This window comes from Candoia aspera, chromosome 4 (assembly GCF_035149785.1).
Source record: "Candoia aspera isolate rCanAsp1 chromosome 4, rCanAsp1.hap2, whole genome shotgun sequence".
NCBI classification, from domain to species: domain Eukaryota; kingdom Metazoa; phylum Chordata; class Lepidosauria; order Squamata; family Boidae; genus Candoia; species Candoia aspera.
The window spans coordinates 76,288,811-76,311,146 of NC_086156.1; the positions used below are offsets into that span (position 1 = coordinate 76,288,811).

The window sequence follows — 22,336 nt, forward strand, 5'->3', positions numbered from 1 at the left end:
ACCTTTCTTTAGTGTTTTAAAATTATATGCATACCCCATCTTTCCTCCAGGAGTTCAAGGCTGTATATTTGTCCTCTCTGCTTTTTATTCGCACAACAACCTGGTAAAAGGTCAGGCCCACTGAGCCATAGTCTACCAGTGTGCTTCATGGTTGGGTTGAGATTTGAACTCAGAACTCGCCCTCACAGCAAAAGTGCCATCCATTCGTCTCTGAACCAGCAGAAAACTATAATGTAAAAATTGCTCCCCCCACCCCATGGGTGAAACAAAGCTGAATCCACCAGCCTATTCCTATTTTGCCACAGGAATTATGCAAGCACATGCTGCTGTCCTTATTTTCATCATGTAGGGCAAGTTCAGGATAGGGCAGGTTGATTCCCCCAGCTTTGTCTGCTTTCCTTCCCACCAAACATCGCCAGCTGGCAGAAAAGCATCCACCAATCCCTCCTTAATGATGGGGATAGCTCAGTTTGGAGAGAAAGTGAATTTTAACAGATGGCTAGACTAGTGTGTTGAGCCATCTGCCAAAACTCTCTCTGGTTTTGCACAAATATTTTATGCAGGTGTGTTCAGAAGAAGCTGTCAGGGTTGAAGTTAGCAAGATGGGAAGAGGGAAGATTGGAAGCAGAGAAATCTGTTATGAAAACACTGTGCAGATGGACATAATAGCTAAACCTAAGAAAAGTCCTTTTTTCTTAGGGTAGCATAAAGAAACCCAAGATTTAACTCTGCATTATGTCTCTGTATACTGTACGTCTTGTCTCTGGCTTGGTAAAAGCTGCTCTCTTTTAGTTTGCTGTAGCTACTGTAAATTAATACGTACACGTGAAGCCCTAGATTCCCTGTGAGTGTGCGGAGTTTCAAAGAGAATTATTGCAGGCATCTGAGGACCTTTAACAGGAACCTCATTGTTAGTTGTTATCAGTAATTAGAAATATTAGAACTATTCCAGGAGAGCACTAAACCCATGTTCAAAATCAGCCTGAGCAACAGCAGACAGAGTCAGGGAGGGTTGTACCATGAAGCAGCAGGGAGCGAGCCAACTTTGTGCAATCTCTTTCTCTCTGCTTAACTGTGCACCTCTCCCTCACCCCCCCACTACCATTGCTCAGCTGCTGTTTCGGCTGATCCTCAGTTCTGGGCTAGGAATCGACCCGGAGACCTGAAGAACACAGGGGCCAGAGAACAGTTTGGGGGGGGGGGAAACTAGATATTCTCACTGCCCAATATTGATTAGCCCTGGGAAAGAGTGCCCGGACACCAGAGAGGTGGGGGGGGGGGCATGCCTGCACCAGCTTAAAGTGGCCAGCAGATGCCAGGCTGACCCCACCAGTCTGACTGTACCATGGACATAATGTCAGTGAAGTGCATTAGATTGTATACACTGCAAAACCTGTGTTGGGAGAAGGAGGAAAACACTAGTTTAATGCTGGTGGGATTTAGGATATCTGAAATCTGTCTCTGGTATGGACTGGGGATCAGATAAAGGGAATGTCATGCAGACACAGCAGACAGGAAGAGATTGCCAGGGCATGTTATGTCTGCAGTTAGATGCAAATAAGGAAAAACGCTCCGTCTCCCTTGTCCTGGCCGGGGAGACTCTATTAGCCATAACACCAGGATGTGCAACTTTTGTTGGCCTGAGAGGCAGAGCAGCCTTGGAACCACATGTGGAAAGGCTGCATTGCAAAAAAGGGAAGAGCCACATAAAGATTTTTTTTAAAGGGACTGAAGGCAAAGAATTGAAGGAAGAAAAGAGTGCAACCAGCAGAGAGAGCCAGGAGAGGCAGTGGCTGTGGGAATTAGGAACAAAAGGAAGAAAAGAATCCAGCATTGGGGAAGTGGCAGAGAGAAGCAGCAAAGATATCTGGGAAGGAAAAGGCCAGCTCTTTGGTTCCACCAATATTTGATGTCAGGATCATGGGGGACATCAGTCTGTTTCCTGATAAATGGGACTTTTTTTCCTTTTGAAGGAAATGGTTACCAACCTTTTGCTGCAGGGACCACATGAGGTTAGGCAGCTGCTTCAGACAGCAGCTTTTGGGTGCTGTTAAAGGTGGGAGATGAGAGGTGCATTGATCTGTGAGGCACCTGTCCAGCAGGGTGGCTGTTGAGTGCATCCTGCTGAAATGGGAGCTGCAGGAGGGCTTTTGCTCCAACCCCATGCCCTTGTGTACATCCACTCCATTTCAGTGAGTAGCCTGCACTTTCTTGGTGGTAAATTGTCCTCTATAATGTAGTAGAAAGAGAGGGAGCTACTTATGCAGAGGTGTCCCATTTGGATTTTCTACCTAGAAAATGGGGGAAGAATGTATTTTTTTGAATTCTAAGATCAGTGACAGGTTTCACACAATCCACTTCAAAATTCTAGAGTAGCGGGACTTTTCTTGATGCCATTTAAAATGGTTGGAGCAGATTTTCTCAACCTTGGCAACGTTAAGATGTGTGGGCTTCAATTCCCAGAATTCCCCAGCCACATGCCTTAAAGTTGCCAAGGTTGAGAAACACTGGGTCGGAGGAACAAGGACACACAGTTGTCTCAGGCTATCCTCAGAAAATAGGGCAGGCAACAGCAGCTTTAAAGAAGACAATTTTAGTGATGTTTTCAGCTGTTTTTAGAGTTAGAAATGTAGTTCTTTTAAATAGTGGGGACTGACATTACCTAGCTGATAGAATCACAGTGTAACACTGTAAGGTGTTAGAAACACTATGACCAGGAAGCCTAAAGATTTTTGGATTTTCATAAACATCATACAAGTGCTGCTTTAAAGATGGGTTGGGTTGTTTGTTGTTGTTGTTTGTGCTATTAGAGTCCAGGAGCATCTTTTTAAAAATCTTTATGACTCTAAAAAGCAAACCGAGTCCCCCTTTTCCCATTTCTCATATAATATTTCCAAACTGATGTCTTTTTTTTTCCTTTAATGACAGCTGTGCAACGCCTAGCACAAAGCCATCTGGAATCCAACAGTTCCTGGATGGAGGAAGACTATGCTGAAGATGTTGAGGAAGAGGAGGAAGAGGAAGAGGAGGAGGAAGAGGAGGAGGAGGAGGAAGCAGCTCAGGATTCAGATGACACTGTAAGGGAGATGACTGGCCTGTATAAACCAGGAGGTAAGCAATGACAGGAGGCAGATGAAAGAAGAGGGCAATCCGCTGGGGACAGCAGAGAGTTCCCGAGAGAGGAACATTTTGAAAATGCTTCTTATTCAAAAGTTTTTCTTACAGGTTTGTTATTAACCAATCTAGTACCACTACTGACTGCTTAGCACTGACTTCATGCTCACCCTGCTTGATTAACATGATAGGAATAATTTATTGCTACTGATGTGGCCTCTCTGCCTCCATGTCACGCTATAGTATGGAGCCTCTTTGCCTGTTCTGGGTACCTGTGCTGGAAGAGAGGGAGAGGAGGTTTCTTTGGTTATATGACAGTATTCCTAAATATCTTTTAAAATACTGTAACTCCCAGAATTCTCAGCCCATGTGCTATGTCTTCTGGGAATTGTGGGAGTTACAGTCTGACACATCTGGGGAGTGGCTGAGCAAGAAAGGGTGGCCTAGGATTACTGGACTATTGGAGTCCACAACCAGAAAATCCAAAGTTATTTTGGGGAATTGTACCGGCTTTTTCTGCAATACAGAGAAAAAGTCTAGTATTCTGTTTTAACCAAATGCTCCAGGAAGCATACAAGCGGGTTATGGAGGCAAGTTTTAGAGGCCCAGGTAATACAGTAACTGCCTGGTTTCCAAGACTACAGTTGAAATGATATTTACAATCTGCCTGGATACCATCTAATAATACAGTCCAACTTTCTGTCATGTGTCCATATCACTGGGACATTGGTGTTGGTTTCAGTGCCCTAGCTTCCATTCCAATACATTTCTACCTCTGCTTACTTACCCACCTTGGAATGGTTGCAGGAGATTAAACCCTCCCAACATCCTATTTGTCTTTTCACATTTTCCCTATACCTTAGTAGCCATTTGTACTGATACTCTGAAAAACAATTATCTGTCCTCTACAGTTGCAAATTTAAAAACATGTCCATGAACTCCCCAACCATTAATTCTGACTATCTTCCAACATATTTATTAAGCATGCAGGAATTTTTATTTTATTTTATTTTTGTGCAGAATTAAGGGGTTGTCCTCACTTCCTGCAAACTATGTCACAAAGAGGCCTTGCTAACTATTTTTAAAGAACATACCCTCATGATTTTACTTTCATCAAATTTCCAACCCACAGTGAAAGGAGCTTAAATTTGTATTTAGCTATTCTGGTCTTAAAGTAGTGTCTCACCTTCTCCTGACTCAAAACTTGCCAGACTAGTGATCTACATGCCTCACTAATGATGCTGGTGATGATGCAGCAAGAGGCTGGGATCTGGCCAGCCTCTGTTGCCACCTGAGGATGCTGATGGCATATCCCCTCCCCTCTAGTCACTGGGCACTGCCCTCCATGACCTGGCTTCCATAGAGGGGCCTAACCAGCACACTGGGAAGTGCCACTCATGTCTCACATGGGGTTTTGTATATACATGGAATTGTATATACATGCTCTTTTGAACGAACAGTAGACCATTAAATACAAGCCTAGCAGAACCTCCAAGATTGGAAACAATATTTCTCCGCTGGATACTGGAGTCAAATAACAAGAGATGGACAGACTACCACAGTTTGTTTGAGCTCAGAGGAGCACGTATCTGCTGATGGAGACTGAATGCTGGAAACTCAGTAGAGCTTTGGTTTGATTCAGTAAAGGAATAATGTTCTTAGGCAGGATCCCCACAAGAGACTTACACTGTCTTCTACAGCCATCCAACTATTTTGTGGTGCTGAAATAACAGTAGTGAGGACAGGCTTTATAGCAATAGCCGGGTGATGCCAGAAGATGCTATAAATCACTAGTGGGGATCCTGCTTTGATTAGAACAACCAATTGTGCAGTTAAGAGAGCATATGGAGGGAGGGAGGAGTTTAGATGCTTTTAGTGGAGACCCTAATAGTTCCATCAGATTCTGAAGTTTTCCTTGCTGTTGAAAGAGAAATAAATCCTTGCCTGAATTTGTGTGTGGGTTTTCACTTCTTCCTGCTTTCAAAGCCTAACTGAACCAGACGATCACATGCAATAAATAAGTGCATTCACTTCAACCTGGGGTGATACCTCAAAGGGTGTTGTGAGGAACAGGGAGAGGGCAGGGCTGATTCCTGGGGTCAAGCAGTTTTAGGCAGGTGGGCTGTTACTGTAGTGACACACTTCTATTTAAAGGGTTTTCTCCCGCTGTTACCTACGGATCCCACTCACTAGGGGCATACTGCATGTGCTGAATATATTTCCCTTCATTTAGCACCTGTCTGTCAGAGAGAAATCTGTAACTGTCTCCCCCTCCCCCCCACACACTTTTTCCTTATCCTGGCTACGGGGAGCTGCCAGTCTCCTAGGAAACCAGCTTTCTCCTCAGCAGGAGGAAGCTGCAAGAGGGGAGAGGTGGAATCTATAGAAGGAATTTCTCTTTCTTCCACCCCCAGCCCCTCTGTCCATATATTTGCTTTTTCTAGCTATCCCAGAGCAAAGGTTTGAAACTTGCACTGGTTGCCTGGTGCTCTAAAGCAGACTTGTAGGTTTCAGACTCTCACCATGAAATCTAGCTGCATGGTGCTGCTTTTAATCAGCAGAAAAAACAGAGGTGGAACTGCTCCAGTGTAACATGGGAATGTGGCCGGAAGTCAGACAAATGTAACTGAAAGTGAGTGAAAATCCACTGACTCTCAGTCTGAGCAATCATCAGTATTGGAAGCTTGCTCTCTTAAAAAACAACAACACAGACCTGTAATACAGGTTTTCCCTCCCCATAAAGCACCAACAGTGTGTTTCTGGTTCACATTTCTTTATTGTCTGTTACAGCATCCCAGGGGCAGAAACAGCTGGGTCCAGCTTCCAAGGCAAGACTGCTAAGGCAATGCACTGGTAAGATAAACCAGCATTTCCTCATGCCAGATCTCATGACATACTGGTACTACACTGTGACTATGTGGTTGTATAATTAAAATAATCAGCACTGAAACTGAACAGCAGCAAGGGATAGTTCTCCCATGTTTATCTTGTGGTAGTGCAGAAGACGTACAAGTAGTCCTCACTTAACAATCACAATTGACACCAGAATTTTGGTTGCTAAGTGAAGTGGTCATTAAGCAAATCTGATCCAATTTTATGACCTTTTTGCAGTGGTCATTAAGCAAATCACTGTGGGTGTTAAGCAAACCAGATGGTTGTTAAGCAAATTAAGTGGTTCCCCATTGAGTTTGCTCGCCAGAAGCCCACCAGGAAGGTCGAAAATGGCGACCATGAGACCATGGGATGCTGTGATGGTCATAAATGTGGGAACTGGTTGGAAGTCATTTTTTTCAACACCGTTGTAAAAGTCCGAACCATCACTAAACAAATAGTTGTTAAGTGAGGACTATCTGTATTTGCAAGCAGGATTGTTTTTCTCATTCTTCCATGATAAAGTCTATATGTCCCAACTTGAATGACCTCCAGAAACGTGGGCTTCCCTGCCCAGGGGAATTCCAGGAGAATTCAGAAGGAGCTAATTTTGGGTGAAATATTTACCAAGAGAATTAACAATTGCATCAGGTAAGAGGGATGTACACTGTATGAAAACTGCAGGAAATTATTCCAGCAGGTAGAAAAGCATATTCTGCTGGCCATTTCCAGATAAATTCAAGACGCTTCTGGGAGTCTGCTTAGAGTTACCAATGAAAGTAGATCAGTGGATTCATTTGCAGTCAGAGAACCAGTGAGAAATTATCATCATCATAATTTTTATTACAGTCTTAGACCAATACAAAGAAACAATGACTTTGGAAAAGACGGCAGACCAAACATAAGAGAAGAAGGAAAGAAACTGGCTCAGAATGTCAGAAAATTGCTGTTTTATCTTTGAAGGGATAATTCTTTTTTTCTTCTTATTGCTTTCTTTCATAATCATTGTCATGACACCCCACAAAGTCTTGGAAAACAAGCCCAAGGAATCTGAGCATCCGATCTACCCAGCTCCCTCCAAATCACAGAAACGGAAAGGTAAATGTGGGTGTTACCATACAGGGTTAAGGGGGATTTATTGCTGGAGGAGGTATTCAGAGGCACTAGGTTGGTAGTGGCAGTTCTCTCTCTCGTTCTCTCATCCATAGCCAAACAGTTTTCACAGGTCTTTGGAAGATAATAAAAACTTGCAGAGAGTCAGCAGCGTCCTTTACAGGCAATCTCTTCCAATGCTTTTAATTGTTGTCCATCTCCAATGCTTGCCTTCAGAGTTGAAGGCATAACAGTGAATGTTCTGAGAGGGCAAGAAGGGACTTGGGATAAACATAAACATTTTGGGTGTTCCAGAAGATAACTTTTCCTTCCCTTTCTCACTGCTCTTTTGCTGTGGTATATATAAACCAGCGTTTCTCAACCTCAGGAACTTTAAGATGTGTGGACTGGGGAATTCTGGGAGTTGAAGCTATAGACAAAGTTATGCATTGTATTACTCCACAAGCGTGGTTTTGTTTGTTTGGTGGTTAAAACAAGCAATGGCTTAATGTGATATGTGAACCTGGCTATCGCAGTAAAAGCTCACGATCTGGAGTGGCTGCCAGACCTCAAGTTCAGAAGTTGCTATATAGCAAGACAGGAAATTCTGCAGGGCAGAAGCGTTTTCTCGCCCAAAGCGTCCTATCCCCATGAATCAAATAATTCCTTCCACCATGCGGTAAGCCAATCTAAAGGCTCACCGGGTGCACTAGTCTTAGCTGGAGTGGCAATTGGCTGTGCTGGTTGTGACTTCTGGGAGTTGTAGTACAACACTTCTGAAAGAAGCTTCAGGCTGGCAAAGACCGAAAGAAGTCCTTCAATAAGGTGCTTCCTTGTCATTCTTTTTTCTTTTCTTTCTCAGGTCACAGGGATACATTCTTACCTATTATAGTACTGGTTTTTCAAATGGTCATCTGTTCATTTACACAAATTAGTGATGTGCCTATACAAAGCATATATTGGATTCTTCTAGCACTATTGAGTTTTGGTGGAAAGCACACCACCTGGAACACATGTTTCTGGGTATAGTTCATACCAGCTCCCCAAGACAGCCTTAGTAGCCTTTCAGAAAACAGAGCACCAGAGCGGGCACTGAGTGGCTTATGTGAATACTCAGGTGACCACTGAAAGAACTACAGTTCTAATGAAGGTCAAGGGTTCAGCCAAGTTCCAGAAGTCTGATGACAGTACATGGACTAGGAACAGAGCTGAGTGGTAGTAGTGACCGTTTTTGCCAAATACTGAACAGAGCATTCTTCTGACCTTGGTAGCAAACAAAGAGGTGTTGGATGGAGGCACAATGATCCAAAATACAAAGCCAACATTGTACAAACATCTGGAATATGAAGAATAGGTGAAAAGTGCAGAAAACTATGGCTGAATGAAATAGATTCAGAATCAACCCCGGGAAGATATAATATAGGGTCCCCCGTGTGGGGGAGATGGGCGGTGATAAAAATATGATAAATAAATAAATAAATAAAAATAATGTGTCATGCCATAAAACCATATTGTCTTTATGGAGAAGGAGATGGGGTGATCAGTTCTATGAACACACATGGCAGAAGGCCACCCCAAGGAAGGCAACCTTAAATGTGAGGAGAGGCAAGGCAGTCATAGCTAAAGGTTTTAATATTTATGGGCCAAACAGGAAAGAATAAAAGTTAGTCTCTGTGTTCTTACAGCTGTCCTAATGAGGGATCCTGGTTGGAAAATCCCATGAGAAAATATTTTGTATGAAGGTGCAAACTAATGAGTAAAAATCTATATGAGTAAGATGGGAAAAGAGAGTTGCTGAATGTACCTGTATGAAAAGGCCAATTCCTTGGAACACAGGGAAATAGTTGTAAAAAACTATTAACAAGGTCCATACACAAATCAGAGACATGGTGGAATAATTGGCTATTTGGCTGCATCAAAATGCAAGTTGATACCATTTGGGCTACAACCAAAATACCCATCACCTCCTGTAAACATAAACCATAGTATTATTTGATGATAGGTCAAAGTTGAATATTTAACCCTGTTCCCAAATATTAAAGTCTGGTGTCTGTGCAAGTCAATGATATGGAGTCCTGATATTGGAAACAGGTTGAAGCCCCAAGGGGGTGGTGGTACCAGGATGTACACCAAGTCTCCATTGGAGAGCTGGTTAAGTTAGCTGATAAGCAATGGAATAGGAAAGACTATGTACAGTAGCAGATCTGTTCAAGGTAGAAGGAACACGTGCCTAGATCTAGGTCCTAGATCTAGGTCCTAGATCCCATCCCATTCTGTTCAGACTTGACAGCAGTGGCCATTCTCTGCTGATAAAAATGTTGGAATTATCAGGGGTCAACTCAGCATTGTCTCATAAGCATAAGGGGGTCTTTCTAGTAAACGCATCTCTATTGTGCTTGTGGGATGTCACATGGGTCACCGGATTTCCACTTCCTCCTTCTTCTTGGGTTTGGGGATTAACAATCTCCATTTTTTCCTCTTGGGCACACAAGCAGGAGGTGCTGCAGAATGCAGCCCTCTTCCTCTCATCTCGCTTGCACGCAGACTTTCTATTTCCATAGAAAGTGTCTACAAAGAACCAGTGATGAATAAGTGCTTTCTACTATGAATCTACTTGTATCCAGATCTACTGAATAAATGTAAGCTACTTTTTTTCCTCTCTCTCTTCATCTAACTACTGTGTGAAGACTGAATTATTTTCTGAATATAATTAAGCTTAACGTGCAAGTTTCTTTTTGGTTCACGCTTCTACTTTGCAAGATTGTTGTTAGCTGCTTGGAGGTCTTTTATTAACCTTTAAAAACTACATCAAAAAAGAGGTCATTTAACTGGAGACTCCATTAGTGCAGAGTTCTTGCCACTGAAGTCCATAAATATTCACAAATTCAAAGATCCGGTACCTGGAAAGCATCTTATAGAAGCAACTCTGAAGCACAGAATGAGATCAAGCTGCTATCAACCAGTTGCCTATTACGGGTAGATGTGACTTATAGATGAATTATAAACAACACTCTTATTTAGTTATATTCTTATTTCTCTGAACCTTGTTCTAGGTGTCATCTTTGTCAACTAAAGAAACCTTTGATCTCAAAAGGGAGCTCTCTATGCGACCTAACTTCCTGTGATATGAATTGGAACTTGTTGTTGTTTATTCATTTAGTCGCCTCCACCTCTTCGTGACTTCATGGACCAGCCCACGCCAGAGCTTCCTGTCGGTCGTCAACACCCCCAGCTCCCCCAGGGACAGGTCCATCACCTCTAGAATATCATCCATCCACCTTGCCCTTGGTCGGCCCCTCTTCCTTTTGCCTTCCACTCTCCCTAGCATCAGCATCTTCTCCAGGGTGTCCTGTCTTCTCATTATGTGGCCAAAGTATTTCAGTTTTGCCTTTAATATCATTCCCTCAAGTGAGCAGTCTGGCTTTATTTCCTGGAGTATGGACTGATTTGATCTTCTTGCAGTCCAAGGCACTCTCAGAATTTTCCTCCAACACCACAGCTCCAAAGCATCTGTCTTCCTTCTCTCAGCCTTCCTTATGGTCCAGCTCTCGCAGCCATATGTTGCTACAGGGAACACCATTGCTTTAGCTATGCGGACCTTTGTTGTCAGTGTGATGTCTCTGCTCTTAACTATTTTATCGAGATTTGTCATTGCTCTTCTCCCAAGGATTAAGCGTCTTCTGATTTCCTGACTGCAGTCAGCATCCGCAGTAATGTTCGCATCTAGAAATACAAAGTCTTTCACTGCTTCTACATTTTCTCCCTCTATTTGCCAGTTATCAATCAAGCTGGTTACCATAATCTTGGTTTTTTTGAGGTTTAGCTGCAAGCCAGCTTTTGCACTTTCTTCTTTCACCTTCATCATAAGGTTCCTCTTTGCTTTCAGCCATCAAAGAGGTATCATCTGCATATCTGAGATTGTTAATGTTTCTTCCAGCGATTTTAACTCCAGCCTTGGATTCCTCAAGCCCAGCATGTTGCATGATGTGTTCTGCATACAAGTTGAATAGGTAGGGTGAGAGTATACAGCCCTGCCGTACTCCTTTCCCAATCTTAAACCAGTCCATTGTTCCGTGGTCTGTTCTTACTGTTGCTACTTGGTCGTTATACAGATTCTTCAGGAGGCAGACAAGATGACTTGGTATTCCCATACCACTAAGAACTTGCCACAATTTGTTCTGGTCCACACAGTCAAAGGCTTCAGAATAGTCAATAAAACAGAAATAGATGTTTTTCTGAAACACCCTGGCTTTTTCCATTACCAGCGGATATTGGCAATTTGGTCCCTAGTTCCTCTGCCTTTTCTAAACCCAGCTTGTACCTCTGGCAATTCTTGCTCCATGAATTGCTGAAGTCTCCCTTGCAGGATCTTGAGCATTACCTTACTGGCATGTGAAATGAGTGCCACTGTTCGATAGTTTGAACATTCTTTAGTGTTTCCCTTTTTTGGTATGGGGATATAAGTTGATTTTTTCCAATCTGATGGCCATTCTTGTGTTTTCCAAATTTCCTGGCATATAGCATGCATTACCTTGACAGCATCATTTTGCAAGATTTTGAACAGTTCAGCTGGGATGCCGTCGTCTCCTGCTGCCTTGTTATTAGCAATGCTTCTTAAGGCCCATTCAACCTCACTCTTCAGGATGTCTGGCTCTAGCTCCCTGACCACACTGTCAAAGCTATCCCCGATATTGTTATCCTTCCTATACAGGTCTTCTGTATATTCTTGCCACCTTTTCTTGATCTCTTCTTCTTCTGTTAGGTCCTTGCCATCTTTGTTTTTGATCATATCCATTTTTGCCTGGAATTTACCTCCAATGTTTCTAATTTTCTGGAAGAGGTCTCTTGTCCTTCCTATTCTATTGTCTTCTTCCACTTCTGCGCATTGCTTGTTTAAAAATAATTCCTTATCTCTTCTGGCTAGCCTCTGGAATTTTGCATTGAATTGGGCATATCTCCCTGTATTGCTGTTGCCTTTTGCTTTCCTTCTTTCTTGGGCTACTTCTAGTGTCTCAGCAGACAGCCATTTTGCCTTCTTGGTTTTCTCTTTCTTTGGATGTATTTTGTTGCCGCCTCCTGAACAATGTTGCAAACTTCTGTCCATAGTTCTTCCAGGACCCTATCTACTAAGTCCAGTCCCTTAAATCTATTCTTCACCTCCACTGCATATTCCTTAGGAATATTAGTGAGCTCATATCTAGCTGATCTGTGGGTCTTCCCTAATCTCTTTAGTCTGATCCTAAATTGTGCAATAAGAAGTTCGTGATCTGAACTACACTCAGCTCCAGGTCTTGTTTTTACCAACTGTACAGATGTCCGCCACCTTTGGCTGCAAAGGATGTAGTCAATCTGATTTCGGTGTTGTCCATCTGGGGAAGTCCATGTATAAAGCCATCTCTTAGGTTGCTGGAAGAGAGTGTTTGTTATGCACATTGAGTTGTCTTGGCAAAATTCTATCAGCCTATGTCCTGCTTCGTTTTGTTCTCTCAGGCCATACTTACCTGTAATTCCAGGTGTCATTTGACTGCCCACCTTAGCATTCCAGTCTCCCGTGATGAAAATAACATCTCTTTTAGGCGTGTTGTCCAGTAGGTGCTGCAGATCCTCATAGAACTGCTCTACTTCAGCTTCTTCAGCATCTGTGGTTGGGGCGTATATTTGGATCACTGTGATGTTACATGGCTTGCCCTGAATTCGAATTGAGATCATTCTATCATTTTTTGGATTGTATCCAAGCACTGCTTTAGCCACTTTACTATTAATAATGAAGGCTACTCCATTTCTTCTGTGGTCCTCTTGTCCACAGTAGTAGATCTGGTGGTCATTTGATGTGAAGTGGCCCATTCCAGTCCATTTCAGTTCACTGATGCCCAGAATGTCTATCTTTAATCTTGACATCTCACCAATAACCACATCCAATTTGCCCTGGCTCATAGATCTTACATTCCAGGTTCCAATGGTGTGTTGATCCTTAGAACATCGGATTCGCCATTCACCACCAGCACCGTCAGCCACTAGCCGTCCTTTCAGCTTTGAGCTAGCTGCGTCATCACGTCTGGGGCTAGTTGAACTCATCCTCTGTTCCTCCCCAGTAGCATTTTGACCATCTTCCGACCTGGGGGTCTCATCTTCCGATGGTATACCGACATATCTCTGGTTGTACTGATCCATTTAGTTTTCACGGCAAGAATACTGGGGTGGGTTTCCGTTACCTTCCCCAGGGATCGCATTTAGTCTGACCTCTCTGTCATGACCTTCCCGTCTTGGGTGGCCCTTCACAGTTTAGCTCATGACATCATTGAGGTGCTCAGGCTCCAGCACCACGACAAGGTAACGATCCTTTGCTGAAGGAATTGGAACTAAGCAACGGATCTGCTTTAAGATTGGCAGTCCCAGTGTTATAGAATTGGTGTTTTGGTATGCCTATGAGAAGAAAAACTGGCCTTTCACTTTTCTTAAGGGAGATGAGAAAATAAACAAGTAGGTTTATCTCACGGAAAATGTTGATAGACTGCTAAGCAGGTCTTAAGCAGGTCTCCTTCCTATGAAATCCAGCTTTCTCCCTTCACTATCCACTGTGACAGAGTGTGGTTTAGCCTTAGACTTGTTCTTCGCCATATCCACAACTGCAGAGCTTGTTGAAAATAAAAACTGGCAGCTCCCCTGCTCCCAAATTTGGACCTGATACAAATTTTCTTACTTTTTCAAGGTTGGTTGTATAGCATCAGGAAGCTGCCACATGCTTTTTTTCTTTAGAAACTGAAGGAAAGCTGGTAATATAATGATGGCTACCAGTGCGTAAGAGTTGGTGTGGATAAACTGGAATACAGAGTTATTTAGATGTTACTGGCTACTGAACAGACTATACAATGCCTGAAGAGTCCCAATAAGGGGAAAAAAAACTGGTTGTGTAGTGCCCCCTACTGGTCAGTAGATAATATAACCTCTAAAGCTATATAAGCCCCACCTCCCTTAAGGCCTAGACCAAAAATCCCCAAGTATGAGAATATATAGAGAAAGGGAAGATGTAGCTGCAGAGCTACATCTATAGATTTACTGATAATTTCACTTAGTGAACAGGCCCTAACATCTCTGGAAGTTGTAGCAACTGTCCAGTGCAGGATGTAATATTCTCAGAGAGGAAGTTGATAGGCTGTGTTGATGGTTCAAAATCCAGAAAGAAAAGATCATATAAGGTAGCTGACTAATCCATCACCACCTGATTGGGTGATAAAAGGAAGCTTGATCTGAAAATACAGAGGCCTAGTGATAATCATGCAGATCTCAACAATGTAACAAAAGGTCTTCACAAGCAGGGGAGTCATCAGAATAGTGAGAGATGCCTAGTGAGACTCTGGGTCAGTAGACAATACAATAAATATAACATGGAATTCCTGGTACCATAGGGCTTAGCACTGGAGTTGATGGTGATATAAATGAGATTTAGAATGGCTAGATCTGGAATCTTCAGAACTGGCAGAAATTTCTCCCTGCTGTTGTAGGCACAGCAGAAAAGTAAAAAGAATGGCACAATCACAAAGGAAGGAGTTTCTAGGTTTGGGGTATGTGTATTTAAAAACCATAGGAACTAAGTCCTAGCACTGTGACCAAGAGAATCTAATGTGATAGCCTTCTTCAAATGGATTGCTTGCAGGTCAGCTATTCGCAGTTTCTTGATCCCAGAGAGCTAGGTTAGATTTTGATCTTGGACAAACAGGACTGAGACATCCGTGGTACTTTATGCTAACCCCAAATCACCAGAGAATGTAAGATTTCCCCACCTGAAGCCAACCCTTGGATTCTAGCTCATCTCTGGAAACATCTTTAGGAGAAACCAGTGGCATTCAGGGGTTACTCTTTGCTGAAACGACAGAAGGATGAGATCCTGCATCCAACAACCAAGCCATAGGCTTCTAGTCCAACGAGAAAGAGTTTTTTTCTTTGACATGTCATCACTTTGAAAATAGTTACAAGAATATTCTAAAGTCACACCATTGGAATTCAAAGTAAAAGGATTTTAATAAAAGGTTTACAATAAGAACCAGAAGGGACAAGGGAAAAATGAAGAAAGCTTATCTACTATGCAGAAAACAGAAGAAATATTGCTCATTGAGAAGAATCCAAACACTTATGCTAACATGGTTATCTAATGGAAATGGAGGGGACAGGTGGGAACCACATCCAGAAGAATTTGTGCTGCAAGTATGTACTTCCCATCAAAACATTCTCCTTGGCTGAAGAAGATGCCAATGCGGGCTCCAAGCAAGCATGTGATTTCAGAGATCAGAAAGAACGTCTCCATTCTGTGGCTCGACTCCCCTCAACTAAAGACTTAATGTCCACAATCATGAAAACCTTCTCTGCAAACAGTAGCCTGCAGACAAGTAAGACTAAAGGAGTAGGATATTTGGAGGGCAAGCAAGGCCTGTCACAACAGCCTCTAGGAGCAGCCATCTATACAAAGATGCCAGGGCAGGTCTTACATGTTGATCTGCTAAGCCATTTTTTTTTAAAAAATGCAACCCAAGCCACAAAAAAAGTTTTCTGCCCCTAATTTAGACATGTCTTTCTTACAAAGGAAAAAAGTTTCTTACCTGCTGAAAACAGGATTTTAGAATAATTGTGACTGGAGAACAGTATGCATATGGCTGATTTCACATACTGTGCTAAGCATGATTTATTTTTCAAGTGCATATTGTTACTGTATATACTCACATACAAGCCCATCTGTGGAAAAGCCGACCTTCAAATTTTTAACCAAGATACTGTACCATGAAAAATGCACCACCTGCAGATAAGCCAAGCCCTCGTAATGTTTGTGTGTTTTAATTTTCACAATTGGCTTATCCATGGGTGGTTCATTTTTCATGGTATTTTAGTGAAAAATTTGAGGGTCGGCTTATCTATGGATGGCTTACATGCGAGTATATACAGGATGTATAGGTATTTTAAAAAAAGTATTACTGTATATGCTTGTGGATAAGCTGCACCCAATTTTGGGGGTATATTTTGGCACCTAAAATTCTTGGCTTATCCAGTATGTTTACTGCATAATCTTAACAAGTGTGCACAGTCTAGTACATGTTTTTTGAGCAAATCTGTTTCCATTCTAAACTGGTCAGAACTCAAGGGTTAAACATTTTTTTGAAAAAAAAATGTCTGAACTTGATACTTGAGTTTGCTGCTAGAACGTGTGATGATTCTCTGACGCTACTATACTTACTGCTTCCACCTGACAAGCAAAAGTAGCATTATGCAAAGTAAATATGTATAGCATTGCTTGGTTTGCATAATTCATATACAGTAGGTCATAGAATTCAACTTCTGCACTGCAGAATATGAACTATTTGGGTGTTGGATTCTGAAAACATATTCTCTCTCACCATGCATCTTGTAGTTATGTATGTTAGCCTTTCCTAACCTGGTGCCCCCCTGATGTGTTGGACTGATTCTCGTAATCTCCTCAGACACCAACAGGCACCAATTTATGGAAGTTTGTATTATTCATATGACAGGACAATACATGTCATCTCTGTACAGCAGTGTTTCTCAACCTTGGCAACTTCAACTCGCAAAAGTCCACGCATCTTGAAGTTGCCAAAGTTGAGAAACACTGCTCTACAGTATATGTGTGTGGGGAGGATGTAATATGTAGATGAAGAAACCCTGGGATTCACCATCCTTTTTTTTTTTGTCTTGACTCCTGGTGACTGCCTGGACAAGTCCCTGCAGTTTCCTTGGCATGATTTCAGAAGTGGTCTGGCATCACTTTCTTCCTAGGGCTGAGAGAGAGTGACTGGCCCAAGGCCACTCAGCTGCCTCTGTGCCTAAGGCAGAACTAGAACTCACTGTCTCCTGGTTTCTAGCCCGGTGCCTTAACCACTACACCAAACTGGTTCTCCATCCTTCATTAGTATACTATAATATCTGTGCAGTAATCCTGAAACCTTCCAGAATCACCATGCCATTACCCAGCAGATTCTCTGGCTTTTGCAAAGAGAACATTTGAGTCAATTGAACTGCAATAAGGTTCACTGAAATGCATTTTATGGCTTAACTGTCAGCAAGTGCAGCTGCTGTTTTGATTAATGTCACAGAAAGCAATGCACCAAATAGAGCAACTGCTTACCCTTCAATAGTTTATACATAAAAATAGGGAGAAGCTCATAATATTGTAGTTCCATGGTATGGATCACAAGTACCACTTCCTTCGCTATTTCCTATTGGGGAGGGATTTTGACAGCTTGCTCTATGCTCCATATAGTCCTGTCACCCAGGCCAAGAAACAAGGCTTTTTTTTTTGTTAAAGACATCATTATATAATGGAACTGTTACTTTTTTTCTGCTGAGTTACCAACCATTCCAACAGAATTCAGCAGCCACAGTACATCAGATGGCAGACCATGTACAAAAGCCCCTCCAATTTGTTACAAAAGTAATATTTGCCAGGTAATTGAGGGTGCTGTGATCCCAATACATTGCAGGGCACCAGGCTGGGAAGCTGAGGAACTGCATAGTGCTTAAGTGTTTGTCCACATGCATATTGTGCTAGAGATAATGCATAAGAGAGAAACAGAGATTGTGATTTAACTTCACAGAGAATAAAGGATGATCTCCAAGGATCAACATTTTGGGCATAACTACATAAAGCTAAATGTATTTCCTACAGCATCATACAAAGTAAAAGGATTTCATTACAAAAATTAAAATTAAATTACATTATAAAATATTTAATAATAAGCATTAAGGAATCCACTTTGTTCTGGGACTAGTATGTAGAAAAAGGAGGTTTAGCTCTTTTCTGCTCCATCACAATTCTAGCTAAACATTCACTGAATCCTTTATTCTGCAATTAGCAACATAAAAAACAACAACATTCCCACTGGCACTAAATAGCAATCACATCAGACAGAGGCAAATTAAAAAACAGGATAGGAGATTCAAACAGAATCATCTCTGTACTATTATTTAAAAAAAAAAAAACTCCCATAGCACAGCAAGTGAGATATACAGTCGTCGTTCAGTCATTCAATTCCTTCTAACTCTTTGTGACCCAAGGGACATCATTTTGCCAGGATTGCCTGTCAGTAACTGCTTCTTTGAGCTCCTGCAAGCTCCTACTTGTGACAGATCTACTATTGCATAAAGTCTGAAAGTTCTGTTCGTTATAAAATCAAAAGGATTTGTCATATTGACAAGACATTCAACATGGAGAATATTCATCGCCTGGGTGGGGGCGAGAACAGTCATTTTTTCCCCCCTTTCAAGTTTAGGCATCTCACTGATTCTTGTCATTCTGTACATGTTTTCCTTTTGGCAGTTTACATTACATTAAAAAATTAAGTATAATGCAGGCAGTCTTACTCTCACTTTTGTTGGTGACAATCTGTTGTGTAAATCCCATATTACAAGATTTCCATGTTCCCACTTTAATCAGCAACTTAACAAAGAGCAAATTATTCAGCACATTACTGAGGCTTCCCAGATGGAGCCTGCTTCCCCAAGGTAAGATGGCTGCAGAAAATACAGGTGGAAAAGGGAGACCTGCTGAGACTATGTTGTGTGAAGTGCTAGTTCATGAATTTAAATATGTTTGTGTGTGTTGAGAGTACATGTGAGAAAAGGAGAGCTGCCAGAACAACTCAACTGTTTGCATTAGCTGGCTCCACTGCCTTGTTGCCACAATGTGTTTTGCATCTCTGCTGAGATTTGTTGGTTTTGAAAATATCAGTGGACCACAGCCCAGACTCACTGTAAGCCTTCTGCCTCACCTTGAAGTCCTCTCTCATCTCTGTTACCTTTTGGAGTCATATATGATGAAATAGCAACAATGGACTATTAGGAGCCAGTAGTTTCTGAATCACTAAACCAACTACAGGTAGTCCTTGTTTAGCGACCACAACTGGGACTAGCAACTTGGTCATTAAGCAAAGCAGTTGCTAAGTGAAACATGATTTTACAATTTTACTTAAACTTTCCTTTGCTTTACACACCTGCAAAGCTCATAAATGCAAAGATTGGTTGTGAAATTACTTTTCCATCACCGTCATAACTGCAAATAGTCGCTAATCGAGGACTACCTATATAAAGAATAAAACAGATCTAATATGTAGATTATATTAAATAACACCTATAATAAAGGACTGATATAAACATTTCCAAAATATAGATAAAAGTCTTTGAGCCTCTCAAATTATGTGCTTTGCTTTTGTGGAATTTGAATAAACATTTTAAGTGCATACATGTCTTCAAAACAGAATGGGAAGTTTAATTCTAGGATGAGGTGCAAATATTTATTGAAGTAACCCTGAGCTCTCTGAAGGAGCAGGAGCTATTTTTCCTTCTTTTTTGTAACAATGAAGTTTGGTCTCTCTAGGTGGGCAGAAAGTATCCTTTGCAGGATCTGTTGAAGAAGTCCCTACTGGATCAGAGAAGTCAGAAGGGGCTGATGCCCCAGAACAGGAGACAAATGTGAAACTGGAAGAGGGAGACCCACCACTAACAGGTAATGGAGCTGGCCTTGGACTGCAATGCTTGCTAAACAATACAATATTAGGCCTTTTCTCCTGTGGACAATTTGTTGCATTTCTTCTTTTGTAAAGGACTTGACTACATGCATCTCACATGAAGGGGCTCCCCGTTATTTCAGTTTTTGCTTGATGGAAGAACTAAGGCAGAAAGGATAAATTACTCAGTGCTTTATATTTGTGGGTCTTGAAGCTAGGGAGACTGAGAAACAGGTGCAATTTTCTAGCTTTAGGAGCATGTCTGCTCATAAGAAAAAAGTGTTTTTCTGAGGAGCTATTAAAGATACAAAACCCCTAATCATCCTCTTAGGTCAAGGCTGTGACACTATTGCTACCAAACTCTAAACTGGTGTTGTTAGAATTACCTTTCATGAAATAGGTTGGCCCAAAGGCACACAGAAAACCTTGTCTCACCCAGTTAGCACCGTATATCCATTATTTTAAAAATCTGGAAAGAGAATAGCTTAAATTCTTTTGAGCTCTAAAGAGCACACATACATCCCTTTAATATGATTAATATGGCCTTTTCCTTCTAACAGGGAAATTGACTCAATTATTTAGCTCATCTGGAAGTGCTTCCTTTTCAGATCTGTCTTCTTAATTAATGCAATCCCTTTTTAAGATGTCATGACTCTCAAATAAAAACCCTGGGAATTGTAACCTTCTAAAAAAACAAGGACATTTCCATGCTTTACAAAACTTGGATTCCCAGGATTCACAAACAGGAAACTTATGTTTACATTGGTTTGAAATACATTTTTTAAAGCAGATTTTGCCCCTTCCTGATCTTTTTTCCCCTTTCTTCATAGATCATGACATGGAACAGAGTCACTCTAGTTGGGAAGAGAGACCTCCCTGCGCTGTTAAACTGGAAAACCGTTCTTCTCCACCCCCAATCCACACTACCACCTAGCACCAGAAGTGTAGTTCTGGGAGATATCCTGTTGATGGCAGTCTCTCATTTTTCACAAGACCAGTTGGATTACTTCCTTTAACAACTATTTTCTCTCTTATTATCTTTTCTGTTCTGAATTTGTATCTTATTTGGCAATGTTTGGTTATGTTCAGTGAATTATTCAGTAGAAGGGGTGAAGGGAGAGAAGGTGAATGGAAAGCTGTTTAGAAATGAACATCATGTTCAAAGGCAAGATACCTCTGACAGCCTGTTGTGGTGGACCTGTGACAGGGTGGCTGTTTCTATTGGGCCTTGCCTGTAGATTCCTCTGCAGGGGGAAAGGAGGGGGCCACCCAGGCAGTCACTGTCTGACCTGCAACACTGGGCTAGATGCTCATTTGGTGGGATCTAGCATGATCACTCTTGAGTTTTTTTTAATGTTTCTGCTCACCCATCCAGATCTGAGGATTTTATGAATATGGTTTGTAAGATTAATAATTATCTTATCCAAGGAAATCAGATTGCTGGGGTGCTTCCGAACAGATAGCGCCTTGTTCTAGTAATCAAAAAGTATTATATAACTATGTTATTTTTCATTATTTAAAAAAAATCGAAAATATTGTGTGTTGGGGAGAAGGAGAAACAGAAGAGAACGTTATAACTGGAAAGCAATGTCCTCTGTAAACCATGTAAAATTTCATCTAGGAGGTCAATTGCACAATAAATTCCTTGTCTGGCAGCACTTCTTGTCGGAAGGTATTGCCATTTGATTTCTGAAAACCAAATCGGAAAATGTCAGGTATTTCAGTAACTAGCACTTATAGCTGGATTCAGATGAATAAGCTAATGGGAGATCTTTAACTTCTGTCTCTCACATCCAGTGTTCCATTCAACGCTCAGAAAGCTGCAGTTCAATCACTTTGTATAGTTGAACCACCTTCCTTCCTTCCTTCCTTCCTTCCTTCCTTCCTTCCTTCCTTCCTTCCTTCCTTCCTTCCTTCCTTCCTTCCTTCCTTCCTTCCTTCCTTCCTTCCTTCCTTCCTTCCTTCCTTCCTTCCTTCCTTCCTTCCTTCCTTCCTTCTCTCTTGGCCACTCCACCACACCTTTCCCCCTGTGTATTGGGCAACGCCTTTCCATGTTTCTCTGCTCTATTAAAGCTTTGTAAATAAATTCTGTGTTTAAAGATTATTTTATAGAGGGAACAGCCACCAACCAAAGTTTAAGCCAGTTCTTCCTTAGTGCATCAGCCAGCACCTACAGAAGGAAAAGAGTTTCACAACTTTGTGTAATTGACTTTCTGCAAATAACCTCTAAGTACATAAACCAAAGTGCATTGGCAGTAGGTATGTAAGAACATTAGGACAAATTTGGGAGAGTGGGAAGGATGGATCCATGATGATTCCCCCAATGTTTATCTCCAGCAAAATCTTAATTTTGGCTTCCAAAAAGCAGCCCAAGCAAACCAGCAAGCCAAATATTCAAGGCTGTGCTTTTGTAGTAAAGAAATCAAGTGGATGCTTAACACATCAACAGTTTGCTTACTTATATGTTCCTTTATATATTACTTCAACTTCTATGCTGCTTCAATCTGCATGACTTTAATCTGCAGTTAGTAGAGCTGTTACAGTCTACCTCTCCTCTCTGCATGACAGTTTTTTTTATACAGAGTCTTAAGATCCAGTTCAGTGCCCTTCAAATGCACTGTGTAATTCCATGCAGTCAGCATCTGCTGGACTGTCTATGAGAGCTGGGAATTTATGGCCTTCAGATTCTCAAGAAAGCCCATCTTTGACTCTAGATGGGGTTGTGCACCTGCATAAAGAATAGATGTGCAATC

At 41.7% G+C, this 22,336-nt stretch overlaps 1 protein-coding gene across 2 annotated transcripts in view; it reads left to right on the forward strand.

Moving 5' to 3' along the window:
• The window catches only part of PPP1R1B (protein phosphatase 1 regulatory inhibitor subunit 1B), a 61,759-nt gene extending 39,714 nt beyond the window's left edge, over positions 1-22,045 (forward strand). The window contains exons 5-9 of one of the 2 annotated variants that reach the window (XM_063300641.1): positions 2,929-3,111; positions 5,905-5,967; positions 7,012-7,083; positions 19,454-19,582; positions 20,414-22,045. In XM_063300641.1, coding sequence (XP_063156711.1) covers positions 2,929-3,111; positions 5,905-5,967; positions 7,012-7,083; positions 19,454-19,582; positions 20,414-20,517 — 551 coding nt within the window. In that variant the 3' untranslated portion in view covers positions 20,518-22,045. The remainder of the gene's footprint in view (positions 1-2,928; positions 3,112-5,904; positions 5,968-7,011; positions 7,084-19,453; positions 19,583-20,413) is intronic. The other variant, XM_063300640.1, reaches the window with a different exon arrangement.
• The last annotated feature ends 291 nt before the right edge of the window (positions 22,046-22,336 follow it).